This window comes from Chanodichthys erythropterus, chromosome 15, assembly GCF_024489055.1.
Source record: "Chanodichthys erythropterus isolate Z2021 chromosome 15, ASM2448905v1, whole genome shotgun sequence".
Classification (NCBI taxonomy): domain Eukaryota; kingdom Metazoa; phylum Chordata; class Actinopteri; order Cypriniformes; family Xenocyprididae; genus Chanodichthys; species Chanodichthys erythropterus.
Window position 1 is genome coordinate 17,055,991 of NC_090235.1, and position 19,828 is coordinate 17,075,818.

The following is a 19,828-nucleotide window of genomic DNA, read 5'->3' on the forward strand; positions in this document are numbered from 1 at the left end:
AAGGCTTGTAAAACGATCCTCAAGCACTAAGAACATCCTCTTTGCTGGGGTCCCGCTACGCTTCACTTTCCTTTTCTCTCTCTCTCTCTCTCTCTCTCTCTCTCTCTCTCTCTCTCTCTCTCTCACACACACACACACACACACACACACACACGTACACGCACACATTCCTCTCCAGTCACTGTGAGGGGCCGGCGCAGAGCATGCTAGAAGCCCAGAGCAAAGTCATTCAGTCGCACGGTCACACACAGAGGAAACACAGAGAGAGAGGGCGCCAGGGGAGGTCTGACAACACTCCAGACTACATCTTCATGGACGCTGTCTTGCTTTCTTCATAACTGCCCAGCTGTGTTTCACATGCAGTTTCTCAAGGCTTCAGTTCTTCCCCAGAAGACCAAGTAGATCTTAGTGTTTTGTGAGCAGGTGACAGGATCGATAATGACCTCCAGGCAACGGTCCAGTCCGGACGTGATCATGTCGTCCCAACATCTCTGCTCGCACTGATTCCACCTGACTAAAGGAACCGACTGAACCCTTGAACGAACTTTGATATTTGCGACCTCCTCCAGCTCCTGCCATGTGGTTTGTGTGGCGCTGCGCGTCCCTGGCGGCGCTGCTGGTGGTGGCAGACTGTGGTGGAGCTGAGCAAAGAAGAGCAGCAGAAGAAGGACTCAGAAGCTCCACGCCGAAAGCCACCGGCAACAGCAGCAGCGGTCGGAAATATCACCGGATCCAACATGGACAGTGCAGCTACACTTTTATCCTTCCGGAGGGCGATGGAGGAGCTTGTCGAGAGTTTAAAGCGGGCACGACATATAATGCCAACACACTTCAGCGGGACGCACCTCAACCTGAAGCCGACTTCTCCAACCAGAAGATCCAGCAGCTGGAGCACGTCATGGAGAACTACACGCAGTGGTTACAAAAGGTGAGTTCTGCGAGGTTGTGCAATTGATGATCGCATAATTATTGTAATTATCATAGTTTTGTTAGCTGAGAGGAGTCAGCAGAGCAGCAGGCAGGAAAGATTATGGTGTTTTAAAGTCTGAACTGAAGTGCAAAGCTTGGAAAACTAAGACTTGGATGTGCAAAACTGAGTCTATGGAAGATTGTTTCTGCTATGAAATATAAAAAAATAAAAAGGTAATTGTGACTTTTTATCTCTCAATTCTTTTTTGTCTCAGAATTGTGAGTTATAAAGTCAGAATTGCGAATTATAAAGTTCGAATTGCAAGATACAAAGTCACAATTATGAAATATAAAGTCCGAATTGCGAGTTATAAAGTCACAATTATGAAATATAAAGTCCGAATTGCGAGTTATAAAGTCAGAATTACAAAATATAAAGTCCGAATTGCGTATTATAAAGTCTGAATTGCGAGATACAAAGTCAGAATTATGAAATATAAAGATTGAATTGTGAGTTATAAAGTCAGAATTGCGAATTATAAAGTTCGAATTGCAAGATACAAAGTCAGAATTATGAAATATAAAGTCCGAATTGCGAGTTATAAAGTCAGAATTACAAAATATAAAGTCCGAATTGCGAGATATAAATTCTGAATTGCGAATTATAAAGTCTGAATTGCCAGATATAAAGTCTGAATTATGAAATATAAAGTCTGAATTGCGAAATATAAAGTCAGAATTGCGAGATATAAAGACAGAATTACAAAATATAAAGTCCAAATTGCGAGAGATAAAGTCAGAATTATGAAATATAAAGTCCAAATTGGGAAATATAAAGTCCGAATTGCGAATTATAAAGTCCGAATTACGAGATATAAGGTCAGAATTGTGAGATATAAAGTCTGAATTGGGAAATATAAAGTCCGAATTGCGAATTATAAAGTCCGAATTGCGAAATATAAAGTCCGAATTGCGAGATATAAAGTCCGAATTGCGAATTATAAAGTCAGAATTGCGAAATATAAAGTCTGAATTGCCAGATACAAAGTCAGAATTATGAAATATAAAGTCCGAATTGCGAATTATAAAGTCCGAATTGCGAAATATAAAGTCCGAATTGCCAGATACAAAGTCAGAATTATGAAATATAAAGTCCGAATTGCGAGATATAAAGTCCGAATTGCGAATTATAAAGTCCGAATTGCGAAATATAAAGTCTGAATTGCCAGATACAAAGTCAGAATTATGAAATATAAAGTCCGAATTGCGAATTATAAAGTCCGAATTGCGAGATATAAAGTCCGAATTGCGAATTATAAAGTCCGAATTGCGAAATATAAAGTCCGAATTGCCAGATACAAAGTCAGAATTATGAAATATAAAGTCCGAATTGCGAGATATAAAGTCCGAATTGCGAATTATAAAGTCCGAATTGCGAAATATAAAGTCCGAATTGCAAGAGACAAAGTCAGAATTATGAAATATAAAGTCCATATTGCGAGATATAAAGTCCGAATTATGAAATATAAAGTCTGAATTGTGAGATATAAAGTCAGAATTATGAAATATAAAGTCTGAATTGTGAGATATAAAGTCAGAATTATGAAATATAAAGTCCATATTGCGAGATATAAAGTCAGAATTATGAAATATAAAGTCCGAATTGCGAGATATAAAGTCCGAATTGCGAATTATAAAGTCAGAATTGCGAAATATAAAGTCTGAATTGCCAGATACAAAGTCAGAATTATGAAATATAAAGTCCGAATTGCCAGATACAAAGTCAGAATTATGAAATATAAAGTCCGAATTGCGAGATATAAAGTCCGAATTGCGAATTATAAAGTCCGAATTGCGAAATATAAAGTCCGAATTGCAAGAGACAAAGTCAGAATTATGAAATATAAAGTCCATATTGCGAGATATAAAGTCCGAATTATGAAATATAAAGTCCGAATTGCCAGATATAAAGTCTGAATTGCAAATTATAAAGTCAGAATTGCGAGTTATAAAGTCCGAATTATGAAATATAAAGTCTGAATTGTGAGATATAAAGTCTGAATTGTGAGATATAAAGTCCGAATTGCGAAATATAAAGTCCGAATTGCCAGATATAAAGTCTGAATTGCAAATTATAAAGTCCGAATTGCGAGTTATAAAGTCAGAATTATGAAATATAAAGTCTGAATTGTGAGATATAAAGTCTTTATAACTTGCAATTGCGAGTTTAAATCTCTAATTTATTTATTTTTTATTATTATTTAGTGGCAGAAACAAGCTTCCATATAAAGCAGCCATGAGACAATAAAGTTTAAAAGACAGAGTTCACCCAAAAATTTTAACATTTTTGAGTATTCCATCTATCTATCGTTCTATCATTCTATCTATCGTTCTATCATTCTATCTATCTATCTATCTATCTATCTATCTATCTATCTATCTATCTATCTATCTATCTATCTATCTATCTATCTATCTATCTATCTATCTATCTATCGTTCTATCTATCGTTCTATCATTCTATCTATCGTTCTATCATTCTATCTATCGTTCTATCATTTTATCTATCGTTCTATCTATTGTTCTATCTATCTATCGTTCTATCGTTCTATCTATCATTTCTATCTGTGTAAGCAAGACTTGTATGTACATGTCAGAAGTGTTTACGAGTCTAAAGCCGACAGGGATCAGTGCTGTTCCTGACGCTGAGCACTTCGGCTGTTCGATTGTCGTCTAAAATTGTTTAGACAACAGTGAAACTTCTCAGATGTTTTCTTTTTTTTTCTTTTTTCTCAACTGTGTTCTTGGCTGATGTTCAGATGTCAGATCGTAAGGACGTGTTTTATGGTCACTGCACTGCGAGTTTTGCAACAAGGCAGAGAATGAGCTTTACAATAACAGACCTGTCTTATTAAAAGCATTACGCTGGCCACTTTAGCTGTCAGAAACCTGATTTACATCAACACCGATCGCTCTGTTCAGCCGCTGTCTGCTCACGCCGCACGACGTCAGCGCCTGGCAGGGGTGTCTCGCTCGGCCAGCGTCTGGCTGATTTCGCAGATGTTCAGGTGGACTCCACACGTTGTGCTGATGGCGGGTTGTCAGTCACCCAGATGGTAGTCGGGCGCGCTGTCTCTTTAATGACAGGAAGTCAGACAGACCCCCGGGAGTGCTTGAAGGAAGAGCGAGGAGGATCTGCCCGTCTATTATGGGCTAAACTTTAACTGTCCTGGCAGAGATAACAGCACGGCTTTAATGGTTTCTAAAAGCATCAGCTTGTTCCCTGTCCAACACTCTGCAGTATATGACTGAGAGTTAACCTTTAAGCAACGTTGATGGGAATTAATGTGATCACAGGCAAAAATATTTTAATATTAGATTAAAACTTAATAATAATATTGATTAAATGTCCAAAAATCTGAATGTATTAAAATAAATATTAAATATTTAAATGATTAAAACACAAAAAGTATTTGTTTTATTAGTGGTTTCAGACATTTTTTTTTTTTTTTTAAGTATAGTGTAATTTGTTTAGATAGCTGCATGCATTTGTGTAGTAATTTAAATGCTCCTGTATAATAGAAAAAAATGCTTATGATAATTAACATTTTTGAGTTTTTATTCCACTATAATTATAATTGTAGTTCAATTATAAAGGGTTTACTGTAGCGGTCAGTCAACAAATAGTTAATGATAATTGCTTCTAAAACAAGACGACCAAAAGTTTCTTGGCATGGCAAACTAATCTAATATCGACTTTGTCAGTTTCATTAGACAAACAATACAATTATTTATTTTTACACAAGTATAATGCTACATGTATACTGGTTGGTCTCATAGTGTAAGCTGTGTTTGCTCTGTTCATTTTTGTTGAATTGACGTGATGACTCTGTTATGTAAGGATAGAATGGGTGGCCCGGTCCTTTTTTTAAAGAAATAATCTAGCATGATGTTTTCAAGCAGAAGTCATGGCTGCAACATGAACGGATCCTTAATTGATCAAAATCATTCCTTCCAAACGCTCAAATCCCTCGTGCATTTCTCAGCATTTCCATTCTCTTCTTCATTTCGCAGCGCCGTCCAACTTAATTACACTGATGGATATAAAACAGCTACAGATTAGTATTTGCAGACACTTGCATGATCCCTTTACAAAATCTCTTTTGGCTGCATTTTAGACAGAGTCGGCTGAAATAATATTATGGTGCAATGGTTAAAAACAAAAGCATGAAAGAAAGAAAAATAAAAAGCCTTTTTACCATGCTATCAGAAGACGTACAACGTTTTTAGTATGTCAGAGTTCATAAAAAAGCAGTTTGGCAGCGCATGCGGTCTGAATTCTGCACCAGTGAGTAACGGGCTTATCATAAAATATAGCGAAAGGAGTACCATAAGCTGGTTTCCTCCTTTATGCAGGAAAAAACATACCTGCACAGTCGATGATAATAGATCACGTCTTGTTCGGTAGCTCTACTTAACGTTTGAAAATGCAACAGCACAAGAGAAGCTTGTTTTAGTGGATTCAGGCTAATTGTGCCGGAGGAACATGAGGATGCAGTTAACATATTTCATCGGACAGAAGATGAAGTGTCCTGCGCTGGTCTATCTGTCTTAATCAAGTGAGCCGTGACTGCGGAGTAACTCTTAATACCACTCGAGCCGCAGGCTGATGAAAGACTGCAGATAGTGACTGAGGTGCGGAGGGGTCTGTGTGGGGTCGGTGTAAGGAATTCTGCTGGGACGGGGGAAGAGAGTATCCCGATAACATTCTTGTCCAGTCAAAGGTGGCTTCTGTTTGTCCAGGGATTAGCCCAGAAGCAGGCACGGTCCGAAGAGGGAGACTGTTGATCTTTTATCATTTGTTACAGGAAACTGGCCTCTTGTGGACGTAGAGCTAATCTCAAATGCTTAAACTATCAGCTGTTTAATGAAGGGATGCTTTTAAATTTGAGAGAATGAAGTATTATTCAGTTCCTTGGATATCTAATCACTTAACCTCATGTCATTCAAATCCTTTCCTTCAAAGTGAAAGGAGGAGTTCAACTTTGTTTCAAAAGAAAATAATAGTTTTATTCAGCAAGGATGCATTAAATTGTTCAGTAAAGACATTTGTAATTATATCAGTGTCAGTGTTTCTGAACTTCATTGTAGTCTTGAGTTCACAATGTTCCTCATTTAAATAATTAATGCGCAGAATAAAGGGGCGGGGCCTGCTTGAGTTAGTTAGTAGTGTGTTGAAGCTGGCGGTTATGGTAAGGGGCGGGGCATTTCCCAAACACCAATCACAACACACTGCCAATCAGAGCACAATGTGCTTTTCCGAATAAGGAGGGGCTTCATAGAGACAGGAGCTGAGCTTCCATTACAGATTTGTGCAAAACTTTTGCAATATTTTCTAAATATCGATTAAAAAAGGGGGCGCAGTTTCCATTAAACGATGTTATGTGACTAAAACATCTTTCTTTTTTTTTCTTCCCGCGGTCATGGCAACGGATTTTGGTAGGTTTATGTATATCCCAACCATTCCACTAGCCATTATTTGTAATCAAAGGAGAATGTTGTCCAAGCATTTATGGCAAGGAAAGCCCTTTATACTTGAGAACGACCACGTATGAGGTGTTTCTGGGTGTTTCTCCTCCTATCTGCTTAATAAATTCACATTTCAATTCAATGCACATTTATTTGTATAACGCTTTTCACGATGCATATCGTTTCAAAGCAGCTTTACAGAGAATGCATTTCAACATTACAAGTTAGCAAATAATGTAATAATTTAGGCAATTCATTTTCAATCACTGTTAGCAGTTTAACTGAAGGTAGAAGCAATGAATTACATATTAACAATAATTAGGATATATAGAAATTTGGGAATGAGATGATTGCGTCTTCTGAAGTCCTCGCATGAATGCTTGAATTTAAATTGTGGGATTTCTTTGTTATTTACAATCCAGTAGTCCTGTAATACTTTTGTCTTTTATGAGTTTAATGAAGAACTCTCGTCTTCTGTCCAAACATACCGCACCCTCTTTACATACGGCAAGTGATTGCAAAATATTCCGAATTGCCTGAAAATCCACCAAATGCAAGCAAACTTTTATGGGAGTTTTTGCAAAATTGTTTCAATTGGGCGTATTTTCAATTTGCTACTGACTGACTGGGAAGAGAGGAGCTTCAACAATGAAGAATATGAGGAAAATAATCAACATTCAAGCATTAAAAATCAAGTTCTAGTAAACGTATTCATTCTGTCAGTAGGGCTCAAGGTCCATTTTGAGCAAAGCTCAAGCTCCGTGTCACATGTGGGAGTCGTCAGGGGACTGGAAGTGATGGATCTTCACACCCCGCGTTCAAAGAGAACTTTTTCCGAGCTCATGTTTCTGAGGATAGTGCGTCATGCCAAGCAGCACTTTAGATTTAAAAGCACACATTCGAACCCTGGCCCTGTGAAATTCACCATTGTTCTGCTCGACCCTATTTGTACATCAGTGACTAGAGTAAGACGGAAAGGTTAATCCCGACGCTCAAGAGGGTTTCCTTCACTGATGGTATTCATGAAGACCGGACCCTCGCTCGGCCACACAGCACGTCTATGAAGCTGGGCTGAGCTATTTTAAGGGTGACTTCCTTTGTATCAGAGTTTGTTTTGCTGATAGAAGCTGCCAAAAGCAACAAGCTGGATGAAGCAGAGTGAACGTTCACTTAACTGACTAAAAAGCTCTTCCTTCCTGTTTTATAGCTTTTACACGCAGCAGTGCCACATTTATCCGAGCACCACAGAGAGACAGTCTTGATGTTGTTTTTGTGCTCTACTAGATTGAATGTTGATTATTTTCCTCATATTCTCCATTGTTGCAGCTCCTCTTTTCCCAGTCTGTCAGTAACGCTCTGTTTCTATGAAGCCCCTCCTTCTGAAAAGCACAATGTGCTCTGATTGGTCGGCTGGAGCAGTGTGTTGTGATTGGTGTTTGGGAAAAGTTCCACTACCGTCAGTTTCAACACACTAACTCAACCAACCCCAAACAAAAAATAACTGAGTCCGTCTTGATGTTCCATGCTACTTATTTGAAGCAATTTTCCCCAAACTGTATCTCATTCTGGTCTGCTTGATAAAGGGCAGAGAAACCTCCTGAAATCTATACCCCAAAACTCAAATACACCATTTTTAAACTCACTCTCGCCTCATAGTAAGCAGCTTAATGTATTTATGAGCTCAGATTTCCATCTGTGACTTTAATGAATCATCCACTGGTGCAGCTCGCTTTAGGATTAATGTGAATTTAATTGTCATTTTATTTACGTTAGGTGTTTTGGGCTTTTGGTTCTCCATGTTTTCGCAGGGGGGAAAATGCCTCGGGGCTAAAAGTTAATGTGCTGAATAAAAATGAGAATATTTTGTAATATCTTTTGGCTTTGTGTTGCCCTGGAGTATTTTCTTTGGAAAATGGTGTTACTGTTGGCATTAAAAAATATCCCTTTAATTTTTCATTAAAATACGGTAACTTATGTTCAAATTGTTTTGGACCAGAAATCGACATGGACATTTTTCAAATCTGAGCCTTTTCATTTCTTAATCTAAGTGTGATTTTCTTATTTTTAACTTTTTATTACATTTGCTTGTTAAAGTTTCTTTTAACATAACATTTTGCAATGCAATTGATTTCACAGATTGTCAGATGTTTTTCCATTTTTCAGGATTTTTGCTTTGGCTCCTCATCCAGTTTTAGCAATGCAATTCAACCGTTTGAATAATTGAAAATGTTCTTAATATAGCATAAATATACCTGTGATCCTCAAAGCAGATGATAATATCTTGACTAAATAAACATTAACACAAAGTCCATTTCTATTTCCCCCTCGCGTTCATTACAAACAGAACCTTCTGACACTAATAAACCCAAGAGAGAAGTCTTCATCGGTCTTTGTTAGAATAAATACATCACGTTAAATACGTTTAAATACATCAGCTTTTCCATGAAATCAAATCAAAGCATCAAAAGTGCTCCGAACGACTCTTGGGCCGAACTGCAAAATTGTTGAATAAAGAGAGGCAGATAAGTAACGAGCAATAATGTTTCCCTCCCTGTGGGAAACCGAAGAGGAGCGAGTCGAGAAAGAACGGGAAATCAAAAATGTGTGTGCGTAATTGTGTGGATTAGAGTATTTGGATGAGTTATATTTTCTCTTATCATTCTCACATTATGGTTTTTGTAACACTTGTGCTGTATCCGAGCCACAGGTCTTGCTTCTCCCTGCCAGATCTCGGGGAGTAGTTTGTTTTATCAGGTTTTTTCCACTGATTTTGTTAATGTTCTGCACAATGGGGCTAAAGCGCACATGAAGTTATCTGACGCCAATCTTGCATTATGATCTCCATTAAAACGATATATTGGTCTGTTAGCTTAACCTTGGTGACGGTGCAAGATAGTTGCAGGGAACTTGTTTTCAAACCTTAAAGGGATACTTCATTTGTTGCACTGTAAAAAAATTCAACTTAAAATCTTCAGTTCAGAAGTTGCTTTAAATTAAGTTTAATCAAATTGGCTGTTCAAGTCATTTCAACTCATTATTTTTAAATCTTGCATAGTTGAAACTTGAATTTTGATGAGTTGCAAACACATCGTTTACATTCTAAACCTGTGAAACATAAAAATAGGTCATGTCCATAGACTTTGAAACAGAATTGACTTGTTTGCTGTATTCCAAGCTTTCTGAAATCATATCAAATTACTGTATGAGAAACAGACTGAAATTTAAGCTGTTATTCGATAATAAACTTGACTGACTAACCTGACTGAATCATTTATTCAGAGCTGAATCAGTTCAATTCATAAATGAATCATTCAGATCGGTTTTATGAACTGAATCAACTGATTCATCGAAAAGATCTGACTCTGTTCATGTTCATCTCTATAATGAATGTGCAAATGAGAATTATACTGTATAAACTTATATTTTAGCATGTTCCTGACACACTGCATGAATGTTTTTCTTGCTTAGTATTTTGTCTTGCTTTCATTAAAATATCTAAAAATTCTTAAACAAAGATACGTTTAATTGAGAAGCAAAAAAGACTTGTTTTCTGGAAAAAAAATAAATAAAAAAAATGAAGTGAGTTTGTGCTTAAAACGAGCAAATATCTGTCAGTGGAGTCAGAAATGATAAACTTCATTCAAAGGGAAAATAAGATGATTTTTCTGACTGAACTGACAGATATTTGTTCTTGTTTTAAGCACAAACTCATTTAATTTATTTATTTTTTTTCTTCAGAAAACAAGACTTCATAATCATATCTGAAGTCATTTTGCTTCTCAAGTAAATGTATTTAAGAATAATTTGATATTTGTAGTGGAAAACAAGGAGACGTGTCCTTTTTGAAGCTTCAGTTCCCATTCAGTGCGTTTGCATGGGAAAAAAATTGTCTTTTTGTGTCCCACAAAAGACTGACATAAAGGTTGATTAACTGATAACATCATTTTCATTTTTGGTTGAACTAATCCTTTAAAAAATGCTGTTGTATACCTTAGCAGAGCAGCAGCATGTTTGCAGACGTTTTTCATTAGAGGAGACTTTGTTGTCACGTCCTGATTTTCAATAACTGTTTTCTTAGGTTTTAACGGAGGCACAAGAAACAATCGTGTGCTTCATATCTAAGCGGCATGTGGTTGGATATTATGTCTGCGTTGTGGTTTAGCGGTTTTCGGCCACAAACAGCGTGAACACCCCCCTTATGCCCCTCTGGGGCTCGTCTGAACCCTGGCCAGCATCATGTTTGCCTCGTCTGGGCCCTCGTCCAGGCTTCTCACATTCCACCTCGAACCAGGGGTGTGTCTGTCAGGAAGGGCTGCGTATAATTGCTGAAGACGGCGATATAAAGTCTCCCTCACTCTCATCAATCTGAAAGCAACCTGAACCGGTGGTTAATAGTAGCAGGTCAAAGATCGTTCCACATTATGCCATCAGAGGTGGAAAAAGGCTATGGCTTCAATAAGTAGTAACTGTGTGTAATTTACGTTCAATTACCCTTGTGATGGAGGCACTTTAAAGCATTAACTGCACAGGTAAGGTCTTGACTCAGAAGTTCACAGTGTGTTTTAATCACCTCTTGGGACGAAATAGATATTAGCCACATCACAATTCAGAGGCTGCAGACTTCATAGGCTACAGTCCACGAAGATGGAAGCGAGTGTTGTCAAATGGTCTGGCCTACAAAGGATTGCTCTTGTCGCCTAGCTGCAGTAACATTTGTACTGGACTTTTCCGAAAGTTATTTTCAACTATTTGAAAACAAAACAGGGTTCACAACCTGTCTAAATATTCACCTTGGTCCATTTATGTACACAGTAAAGATATAAACTATCTATTAAAGCACATTTTGGTCAACTTTTGAACAGCTTTAACTGCATTTGTACCGTTAGATATTCAAGTAAGCTGAAACCCAATACTTGCATTAAAAGTGTCATGTGGCATTTGTGACAAGACTGTGTCACCGTGCACAATGAATCTTGGGATTGGATAGGCTGCAGGGAAAGAAGGATGCATTTGTAGGCCATATTTGAAGGAGCCTTCGAATTAAGCTGTGGTGCATTCAGACTTTGGATGCAGCCTCTGAATTGGGACGCCGCTATTAGTGGTGATTTCTGCATGAAACAGAATTGCAAAAGTAATGGTTTGCTTCCTGCAGCAAATGCCATTGGTTGAGGTTGAGAGAGGCATCTCCAAGGCTTCTGATTGGCTAGCGTCAGGGGATCAGGGTTTGGCTGGTTAGTTTTGTCAGTCTGATGCAGTTAATATGCAATAATCATATCATTCTGCAGCAAAGCCATAACGTGGGCTAACCCTAACTTCTTTGTATTCCATTCGGTGCCTTACTTTACATTGTATTTATTTTGATTAAATCTAAGTTTTCATGAAAATATTAGTGCGTTAACGCATGCAAATAAGTTTAATGCATTAAAAATAGTAACGCAGCATCCATTTTTTCCATCATAATGTTGCTAGTGTTATATTATATGATCACGCTATTATTCACGCAAACCATTCTTTTGTCAAAAGGTGGCGCTACAGAGCTCCCTCTCCATGCCTGTCTACTGGCTGACCACTCTGATGTGTGTGCCGAGTTTCATGTAATTTGAAGCATGATAAGAGTAAAAATACCCAAGAATATTATTAAAGTTTGATTTGTTGCCATGGCAACAGTATTTAAGACATCAAGAATCCTTTCAGCGGTCTACATCTGCTGTGTTTTGCCATTATACTGATGAATTTTGAAGTGAATTGTTAATGATTCCGATGTGTGTGCACAGTTTCAAGAGTTTTCAAGCATGATAAAGTGCCTGAGAAGTCGTAATAATAATAATAGTAATAATAATAACAATCCTTAGGAAAACAATAGGGTCGCTGCCTACCTTTATACAGTTCTGTTGTGCGGCATCTTATTTGACAAAAAATAAAAATGCAATGTTTTGTTTTAAATTAATTGTTTAATTTTTATTTGATTACATTTAAAAAAAAACTTGATGGAAAATGCAATGGAAAACACAGAATTTAGGGAAAAATAAAATGAACTTCATGGATAAAATATAGCTACTCTGTGTACTTTAATTGTGAACAAACAAGTTTACATGTACATTCTCAAGGTCTAACAAACACGTGGAAAGCATTTCCTTCACCAAATATAATTTATTTATACCAGTTCTAGGGGGACAACCTTTTTCAATACGTGTCACCGAACAGGAAATACGTCAACAGGAAATGTCAAGAGAAAACCGCGTTAGTCAGACCATTTCATGAGGTCTGTAATTCAACTTAAAACTAAAAGTCAGTCCAGATAAAGGAATATTAAGAGTGTAGATGTCAACCATCAGACATTGGCAGCAAGCCACATCTTGTTCCGCACTCCTCTTAAAATGCTGAGAGAACGCCTGAGGGGAATGCATTGCTGTGTGTGTGTGTGTGTGAAAGGATCTCTGGCTTGTGTCTGTAAGACTGATTTTCTGTGTATCAGCGCTCTGACACGAGCATGTCATTTACAGATCTGTTCCTGTGCTCATCTGAGAGGTGAGATACGAGCTCATGCACAGAGCCGCACTAATAGCTGTTTAAGAGTGCGAGGCTTGCGTGAATAGATCTGGTTTTAATCGTTTTCTCTTATACGACTTATTTATGGCCTTGTCTACCGATGCTGAAGTCCTTCTCTCACTCCCTCACGCTCTCCTCCCGTCACTCTATTTTTGTATCCTTTCTTCTCCTCTTTTCCCTCTCGCTGCTCGACCGCAAAACAACTTGCACATACACAAAAGGGGCCTCTGAATTATACAGTGTTGAATAGTGTGACAGCACAATGCCACGAGTGAGGCAGCAAGTCCCCGTCTGTGCCGGGCCGTCCGTGTAGAATTCAGAAAGGATGTTAGAGCCTGTCATCTCTGGTTTCTCTTTTTTGATGCGTTTGTCTATATATGCAATGTGCATGAACAATTTTAGGCACTTTTATAGATGAAAAATTATAAGTTATCAGACAATTGCCAGGGGAAACATACTGTTTTGTCAAAAAGTAAAGAGAAAAAAAACTGGTAAAAGGGAGGGGGAGAATGTATGCAACTTTATATCTCACAATTCTGACTTTATATCACACAATTCTGACTGTATGACTCACAATTCTGACTTTATATCACACAATTCTGACTGTATGACTCACAATTCTGACTTTATAACTCACAATTCTGACTTTATGACTCACAATTCTGACTTTATGACTCACAATTCTGACTTTATATCACACAATTCTGACTTTATGACTCACAATTCTGACTTTATATCACACAATTCTGACTGTATGACTCACAATTCTGACTTTATATCACACAATTCTGACTGTATGACTCACAATTCTGACTTTATAACTCACAATTCTGACTTTATGACTCACAATTCTGACTTTATGACTCACAATTCTGACTTTATATCACACAATTCTGACTGTATGACTCACAATTCTGACTGTATGACTCACAATTCTGACTGTATGACTCACAATTCTGACTTTATAACTCACAATTCTGACTTTATGACTCACAATTCTGACTTTATATCACACAATTCTGACTTTATGACTCACAATTCTGACTTTATATCACACAATTCTGACTTTATATCACACAATTCTGACTGTATGACTCACAATTCTGACTTTATATCACACAATTCTGACTGTATGACTCACAATTCTGACTTTTTCTTGCAATTCTGACTTTATATCTCACAATTCTGACTTTATGACTCACAATTCTGACTTTTTCTTGCAATTCTGACTTTATATCTCACAATTCTGACTTTATGACTCACAATTCTGACTTTTTCTTGCAATTCTGACTTTATATCTCACAATTCTGACTTTATGACTCACAATTCTGACTTTTTCTTGCAATTCTGACTTTATATCTCACAATTCTGACTTTACATCACACAATTCTGACTTTATGACTCACAATTCTGACTTTTTCTTGCAATTCTGACTTTATATCTCACAATTCTGATTTTATATCTCACAATTCTGACTGTATGACTCAAAATTCTGACTTTATATCTCACAATTCTGACTTTATATCTCACAATTCTGACTGTATGACTCACAATTCTGACTTTGTGACACGCAATTCTGACTTTTTCTCGCAATTCTGACTTTTTCTTGCAATTCTGACTTTCTATCTCACAATTCTGACTTTATATCTCACAATTCTGACTTTAAATCACACAATTCTGACTTTAAATCACACAATTCTGACTTTATAACTCACAATTCTGACTTTAAATCACACAATTCTGACTTTAAATCACACAATTCTGACTTTCGATCTCACAATTCTGCCTTTATATCTCACAATTCTGACTGTATGACTCACAATTCTGACTTTTTCTTGCAATTCTGACTTTATGACTCACAATTCTGACTTTTTCTTGCAATTCTGACTTTATATCTCACAATTCTGACTTTATATCTCGCAATTATGACTTTATATCACACAATTCTGACTTTATATCTCACAAATCTGCCTTTTTCTCACAATTCTGACTTTATATCTCATAATTTTGACTTTATATCTTTCAATTCTGAATTTTGTAACTCACAATTGTTAGCTTATATTCTGTAATACCAGCAAAAGAAGTCAGGATTGCGAGATGTAAACTTGCAATTGTGAGAAAAGTTCAGAATTGTGAGATAAAAGGTCACAATGACCTTTTTTATTTTTTATCTAATGCCTGAAACAAGCTTCCATAAATAAATAAATAAATGTGTGTATATATATATATATATATATATATATATATATATATATATATATATATATATATATATATATATATATATATATATATATATATATATATATATATATAATTAGAAGCAGAAAGGATAATTTTGAATACTGTAAAATAAATAAACAGTATAATATTTATTTATTATTGGCTTATTTATTTTACTTTAATTAATTGGTATTACTGTATATTAATATACAGTACCAGTCAAAAGTTTGGAAACATTACTCTTTTTAATGTTTTTGAACGACGTCTCTTATGCTCATTAAGGCTGCATTTATTTCATAATTAATACAGAAAAAACAATAATATTGTGAAATATTATTACAGTTTAAAATGATGGATTTCTATTTTAATATACTTTCAAATGTAATTTATTCCTGTGATCAAAGCTGAATTTTCAGCATCATTACTCCAGTCTTCAGTGTCACATGATCCTCCAGAAATTAATAATCATTCTAATTATTCAAAATGATCCTTTCTGCTTAAAAATATAAAATCCAACATGTTGTTTCTGTGTCATTTGCCCAGAAAAAGATTTTTCTATTTGGTTTTCTTGTGATCAGCTTAGTTATGTTTGGAATCACAATCGGACAGCCAGGTTCAGCGTGTCTTCTTTCACATTTGCCTAAAAACCTTGGCAGCCATATAAAGCCCTCAGAACTGCCAGTACATTGTGTTAAAATTCTCTAAATTTCCTTGTTTACATGACAAATTGCAGTGAGGACAAACATACAGTATTTCCACAGCAAACACATCTGTTATAGAGCAGACACACCATGCCAAGCTCAACAAGGCAGATGAAATGCCTTCCATCCAATTTGTGCCCAACAACACTCGCTGTTTGAGTTCTGCACTGGCTGTCTGTGTAATTCCCCACTGGGACCGGTTCTGCTGTGTGCTTTAGTGATGTCTTTTTTTAAAGGACCAGGACAGAGGCGCCATGGCAACAGTGATGCATGCCTCACCCGTACCCACTGTTAGGAATGAGGCAATCGGTGCCCCATGGCCAAGTTTTGATGTAAGAGACTGTTGTTCTGGCCAGAAGCATCCAGACTACGTGCAAATGAGCCATGCAGGACGAGAGCGTGAAGTTGTAATTCATTCATAATGTTAAATCACGTCATTGTAACTGTGGCTGACACAATATTCCTCATTTAAATAATTCATAAGGGGCGGGGCCTGGTTGAGTTAGTTAGTAGTGTGTTGAAACTGCCGGTTATGGAAAGGGATGGGACATTTCCCAAACACCAATCACAACACATCAAGACTTTGCAGAGGAGCACTGCAAGTCTTCTTTAATATCGGATTATTTATGAGGGCTTTATCAAACACACCACTCTCTGAATTGTATATGGATATCCTTGAAAGGAAATTATTCTTTGGGAAGGTTCTCCCCAGAATAGAATCTGGAATAGACACCTCTCTCCAAACATTTTTGAGATAATATTCCTCAGTGTCCCTGTGTGATTCCGAACTGGGTAGAACGTTTCCAAGGGGATTACCAGGCCATTGAAAGTCACATTCCTCCTGTGATCCATCATGGCAGGAAAGTTCCCATGATCAGTTCTCATTTTTGGAAACCTGAGGTCTGCAGTAGGGCTGGTGAAGGGCAAATCACTGGTTTCCAGTACGGTCTGTTTGTTGTTTCCTTCTTCTTCTTTTTTTTTTTTCTAGGGTCGGGTAAATGCTGACATTTCCTCTCCCATATGTCCAGATACACATAATTAATCAGGGTAATTCAAGGAAATCACAGTCATTTGAAAAACCAACTCGGGTAGAAGAGATATGAGTGGAGTCCTGTAATCTGAGGATTTGAGCAAATATACATTCATACACAATCTCATTTGGAAAATATTTCTCCTCTGTCACTGAGATTTCACATGAGAAACGCAGAGGGAACAAGGATCTGAGTTTAAGCTATATGATATTCGCTTTATGGTGTGTGTATCTGCAAACTGACCAGCAGATTTAGGGTTATCAGAGTTCACACTTTTGACACTATATATATATATATATATATATATATATATATATATATATATATTGTTTATTTATTACAATTATTGAGCTATATACATTCATTATATATATCATTATAAAAAATAAACAACATTATATATATATATATATATTACTAATAATATATAATTATTAATATATAAATAATATTATGTGTGTGTGTGTAATTATTTTAATAATAATGATATATAAATAATTTATTAATAATGAATTCTTACTATATATATATATATATATATATATATATATATATACATATTAATAATAATATATAATCATTAATATATAATGTTATAGATAATACATTATTTATTATATTAATATATATATATTGCACACACTCATATTAAGCATTTCTAAATATGAATCTATGATATATATTTACAAATGTATATAAATGCATTAAATATATCTCACTATAAATAATTCAAGTTTAGATTATCGTATCGTGACATTTGATTTCATATACAGTATAATGAATTTTCATAATTCCAGATCAAATATCAGGGTCTTGGACAAAGGTATAACTCTATATAAAATGCATTTAAAAAGTAGGAAAAACATGAAGGTATAGAAAAAGTTTCCAAGATAGTTATAACTTGTTCTTCCTATAACCAATAAAAAAAAGATAACAATAAAAATGAATCCCTGCCTGTCGTTGATGAAACACTCTTGTTTTGTATTTGTGCAGCACTAACAGTATCTGCTCCCGTGTGAGTCTAATCACTTTACAAAGACCAAATAATCCTTCACCAGCTTGTCTAGACGGACACTAAAATCCATTTACAGAGTATTGATAATAATAACAAGCACAGTTCCCCCTCACGCTACCAAAGACAGAACGACAAAAGCAAACATTTCTCTTGGAAGCTGTCTTCTCATCTCTCACTGAGTCAAAGCAAACAGCCTCTCCATCTTCCCTCTGTCCCTCACGTAACTTCATGTTTTTAGGACGGGATAGTGAAAATTAATTCCCCTCTGCTTTTGCTAACCTCCCGTGCTTTATTGGGTTTGGTGCGACTCTTCAGATGGGCTCTCGTTCTGTGTTTGTGCTATTTATAGAACAGTCTGGATCAATTACAATGGCCTTTGGACAGATGAAAATGAATGAGTTGAAAGAACAGAGCGCTCGTGCTTTCCAAAAGGTGATCAATGATTAAGATATTATGGATTTATGAGTTGCTTTAATGTTCAAAGTTGAGTCCAGTGCTGGTAGGAGATACAAAACCTCGTTTGGCAGCGGCCGTGCAGATCGAGTTATCTTGGCATCGTTGTTTGTTCATGCTGCGTTTGTTATCTTGAATATATCAATCCATTTTAATGCATTAGCATTGGATGAACTTATTTATTCTGATCACTGCTAATACTGTGAGACTTTTTATACTTTTTGACTTTATAATATGCAGTTTTGGTGTGCACATATAATTGTTCTGACATATATTTTATTGCACGTAGTCATATTTTCCTACTCTCATTTTTGTTTCTGTAAAGTGTCATTTGCATGTTTTCCCATTTCTTTTTCCCATAATTTCAAGTCCTGTGTTTAGATTGCGATGGCTGCTGTGACCAGTGTTGATTTTGTTTTGATATTGTGTTTCTGTGCAACCAATTAGCATATGCATTTACCTCTTGTTAGATTTTGCTTTAGTGCATTGTTTTTAAACAACCATTTTGTGTTTTATATTTCTATATAAAGTTTCAAACCACATCTGACACGGAAATTAGTAGCCGACTCACGTAACAATCAAAAGTTTCCACAATCACGCATTAAAACGAAGGGCTTGTTTTATTGGAATTGAAATATCAAGCCTTGCTGGACCTCTTCAGTGTATACCCCAAATATCTCAGGGCTTCGTAATATAAAACAGCTCCAATTGGGAAAATGCCAGTTCTCAAAATGTAATGTTTTACTGCCGCTGACAAACTGGAATTACGACACTGCTGACGGCGCCATGGCACACGGGGACTGCTTTAAATTGTTTGGAAGATGGTTGGTTTAGATTTACGCTGCGTATATAAACCGATAAATATAATTTAGTGAAATGATCACAGTCCGTTTGCCATTGATTGGTTGTTCTGATTGGTGGATTGTTGTCACACTGTCCAAGTCTCCATGTTAAAGGGTTGGTTCACTCCAACTGATGCTATTACAAACTCATATGACTTTCTTTCTTCCATAAAACACTGAAGGAAACGTTCAGAAACAGAATATTCATGCTGCTCTTCCATAGTGAGCTTGGATTGGGACAGGGCCTTTCAGACTCCAAATACACCTTAAAAAAGCATTTTTTAATAGTGTAATGTTTGAGCATAAACATAATCTGTGAAGTTACGACACTCAAAGTTCAATGCAAAGGGAGATATTTTCTTTTACAGAAATTGCTTTTTAAGGACTACAACAAACGGCTGGTAGGGACTACAACGAGCTTCTTCCTGGGTTAGTGACATCACAAACCCTACAATTTACATAAACCCGCCCCCAAGAACACACAACAAAGGGGGCGGGGTCATGTTGGGCTGCTTTAGAGAAGAGGAAGAGTTGTTGTAGTCGAGTGTTGTTCATTTTACACCACAAACGAGGGTC

The 19,828-nt window shown here is 36.4% G+C and overlaps 1 protein-coding gene across 1 annotated transcript in view; it reads left to right on the forward strand.

The window, feature by feature from the left end:
- Positions 1-168: 168 nt before the first annotated feature.
- Positions 169-19,828, forward strand: part of angpt1 (angiopoietin 1) — an 84,656-nt gene continuing 64,996 nt past the window's right edge. Inside the window, exon 1 of the mRNA XM_067411662.1 lies at positions 169-928. Coding sequence (XP_067267763.1) covers positions 578-928 — 351 coding nt within the window. The 5' untranslated portion in view covers positions 169-577. The remainder of the gene's footprint in view (positions 929-19,828) is intronic.